This window comes from Ixodes scapularis, unplaced genomic scaffold (assembly GCF_016920785.2).
Source record: "Ixodes scapularis isolate PalLabHiFi unplaced genomic scaffold, ASM1692078v2 PGA_scaffold0__279_contigs__length_252992795, whole genome shotgun sequence".
In the NCBI taxonomy this organism is placed as follows: domain Eukaryota; kingdom Metazoa; phylum Arthropoda; class Arachnida; order Ixodida; family Ixodidae; genus Ixodes; species Ixodes scapularis.
Window position 1 is genome coordinate 171,622,849 of NW_024609835.1, and position 2,939 is coordinate 171,625,787.

Below are 2,939 nucleotides of genomic sequence, written 5' to 3' on the forward strand. Positions count from 1 at the left end.
AATATTTTGATGATCGGCATGCACAGCTTTATACCTGGTAAACAAACTGACCGATCAAACAGATATCCCCCCTGGTTCTCTTGCGAATTAAAACACGTAATGCACAAAAAGTTACATTTGCACCGTCTTTACCGCACTACTAACAGCAGCGAAGTTTATGACAGGTTCAAAATATGCCGAGCCACGGTTAAAGAACTGTATAAGCGCGATAAAGAGGCTTATCGTAGACAAGTCGAAGGAAGTGTTTCCAAGCGTCCCCAGGATTTTCGGTTAAAAAGCATACTCGAGATAGGTCGAGTCCTGCTTCACTTAGGATTGACGGAGCATATTCTTCTTATCCTGATAAGATATGCAATCAATTCGGAAAGTTTTTCCTGTCCACCTATTCATCAGTCAGTGTCGAAAACGCAGGGATTTTACTAACTACTCATAACCATTTTCCTCCTCCGACAATTGACCTTGCCGACGTTGTTTGGGCAATTCATCAGCTCCCATCTAAAAAATCTTGTGGCCTTGATGGCATACCGAATTTTATAGTTAAGGGGTGTGTCGAGACACTGGCTCCCATTCTGCACCACATATTTTCTATGTCGCTGAAGCAGTCTACCTTTCCGACCGCCTGGAAAAAAGGGCTTGGTAATCCCTCTTACTAAATCAGGCACCTCAACGAATATCACAAACTATAGACCGATATCATTGCTTTTCGCATTTTCGAAGGTATTCGAAAAAATCATTCATAAGCATCTAACACACTGTTGTAAGCACTTAATACCCGAAGTTCAACATCGTTTTTTGAGCGGCAGCTCTGTTAAAACAAATCTTGCGTGTTTTTTAAATGATGTCGCCCCCAGAGTCTGTTCTCGAGAGCAAATTGACGCAGTGTATTTTGATTGTAGCAAGGCACTTGATCGTGTAAACCACAAGTTACTGTTACACAAACTTACTGTTTCTGGTCTCAGCGACGAGTACTGTTCTTGGTTTGAAAGTTATCTTTCTGCAAGAGAAAACTGTGTCGGCTACGCAAACGTTAGGTCTGGTCTTGTTTTTTTCCTGTGCCATCTGGTGTACCCCAGGGTTCCAATCTGGGACACCTTCTTTTTAATATATTTGTTAAATATGTCCAAAACATCATTCGCCATTCGAGCCTCTGGCAGTTCGCTGATGACCTCAAGATCTATAAAAATATTTCGTCATTAAATGATTGTGCTCTACTGCAGGAAGATATCAACGCCATCTGTCTATGGTGTAAAGATAACGGGCTTGATGTTAACATTGGAAAAACAAATGTAATATCTTTCACGCGTAAGACTAATCCAACTCACTTTCTGTGCTACTTAGAAAATTCGTCGATTACTCGAGTTACGATTGTGAAAAATCTGGGAGTGATGCTAGACTTTAAACTCAACTTTAACTCTCACGCGACCTACGTTGTGAGCTCTTGTTTTCGTCTTCTCGGTGCAATTTCAAGATTTAGTAAGTATTTTTTAAATGTTTACCTTTTCTACGTACTTTACCGAAACATAGTTCTTCCAAAACATGACTTCTGCACTGTGATTTGGAACAGCCTTAGTGCTACAGCTTCCAATAATGTGGAACGCGTACAGAAAAGATTTGCCAGAACTTATCACTTTAGATCCCCATCACACGATCTATATGATTACAACGAAGTGCTTAGACAATTGCAAATCCCTAACCTTGCATCAAGACGATGCTCGCGCGACCTTTTATTCTTGTTTAAATGCATACATTCTAATCACGATATTAGCTCTCTGGTCACATCTATTAACTATCATATACCCGGTAGAAATGTTCGTTCTAGTCGCACTTTCCATGTCAATTACAGCGATTTCACGTCACCCTCGGGCCGACTGCAAAACTACTTCAATCACCTGGAATCAGATGGCATTGACATTTTCAACCCTAACCAACCTCATTTTAGGAAGTGCTTGCTTCATGTATTGAAATAATGTTCATGCTTTACAACTATTCAATTCCTGTGTTTTTCCTTTAGAGGTGTGTGAGGCGACCTTACTTTTCTTGTTTGCGTTTATATGCTATCTGAAATGTTACTAACAAGTGCACCAACGTATAGGCTTTGGCTGTTTTTGGGCACTCAAAATAAACAAACTAACAAACAAAGAAACACACAAACAAACAAACAAGAGTCAAATTTTATCTCACTGCGAATAGATCATTCTTGCCAAGATGTACCGCATGCCACCAGGACTAATCTATTTAAACAATCATATTTTGTGCGTATCATATCAGAGCGGAATTCGTTACTAGCGGAAGTGGTCTGCCGCGAGAATGCCGATTTATTTTATAAGGCATTGTGTCCCCCGCAATATGGCCCCGAGGCGCTGCGGGTGTCTCGAGAATAAAGAAAGTAAAGGTAGACACTATGTCGAACGATAAAAAGCCTACATCTTCCTTTGCAATTCAAAAGAAAAAGAAAGAAAAAACAAAATGCATGAGGTTGAGATGTAGCCTGAATGTACAGACAGTTTGAAATGAGCTACCAAAGACTTACCGTTGAGGCTACCGATTCAAACTGATTTAACGGAAACATTTCTTCAGAAGATGGTGGTAAATTTCCGGTTGCAAACGCTATTCGTCTTCATTTACTCACTGGTAGCAATTTCATCGTTCAAGATGTCTGAAAACTGCTTCGAAAATTTGAGTCCAAAAGCAGAAGTTCTAGAATATTTATAACTTCAAGAAACTCTGTAACTAGACTGTTGGCGAGATTTTACATGAATGTTAGGACTCACTTTCATGGACACAAACACTAGGGAAGAGGGAGTTTTATGTATTCTTGCTTTACAAGCTGTTCACAAAGCGCCGAATAAAGACGTACATCAACAATCTAATTCTACTACAACTGAAACAAAAAATGCGAGCTATACACAGACTTGTATGTTCCTCATAACAAGTAATGA

General features: G+C 39.8%; 1 protein-coding gene across 1 annotated transcript; it reads left to right on the forward strand.

The window, feature by feature from the left end:
- Positions 1-1,166: 1,166 nt before the first annotated feature.
- LOC121835871 lies at positions 1,167-1,967 on the forward strand (the record flags this gene model as incomplete). The annotated part of the gene is made up of 1 exon (XM_042290410.1): positions 1,167-1,967. A coding segment is annotated over one exon (801 nt), but the record flags the coding sequence as incomplete, so codon positions are not given.
- Positions 1,968-2,939: the final 972 nt, after the last annotated feature.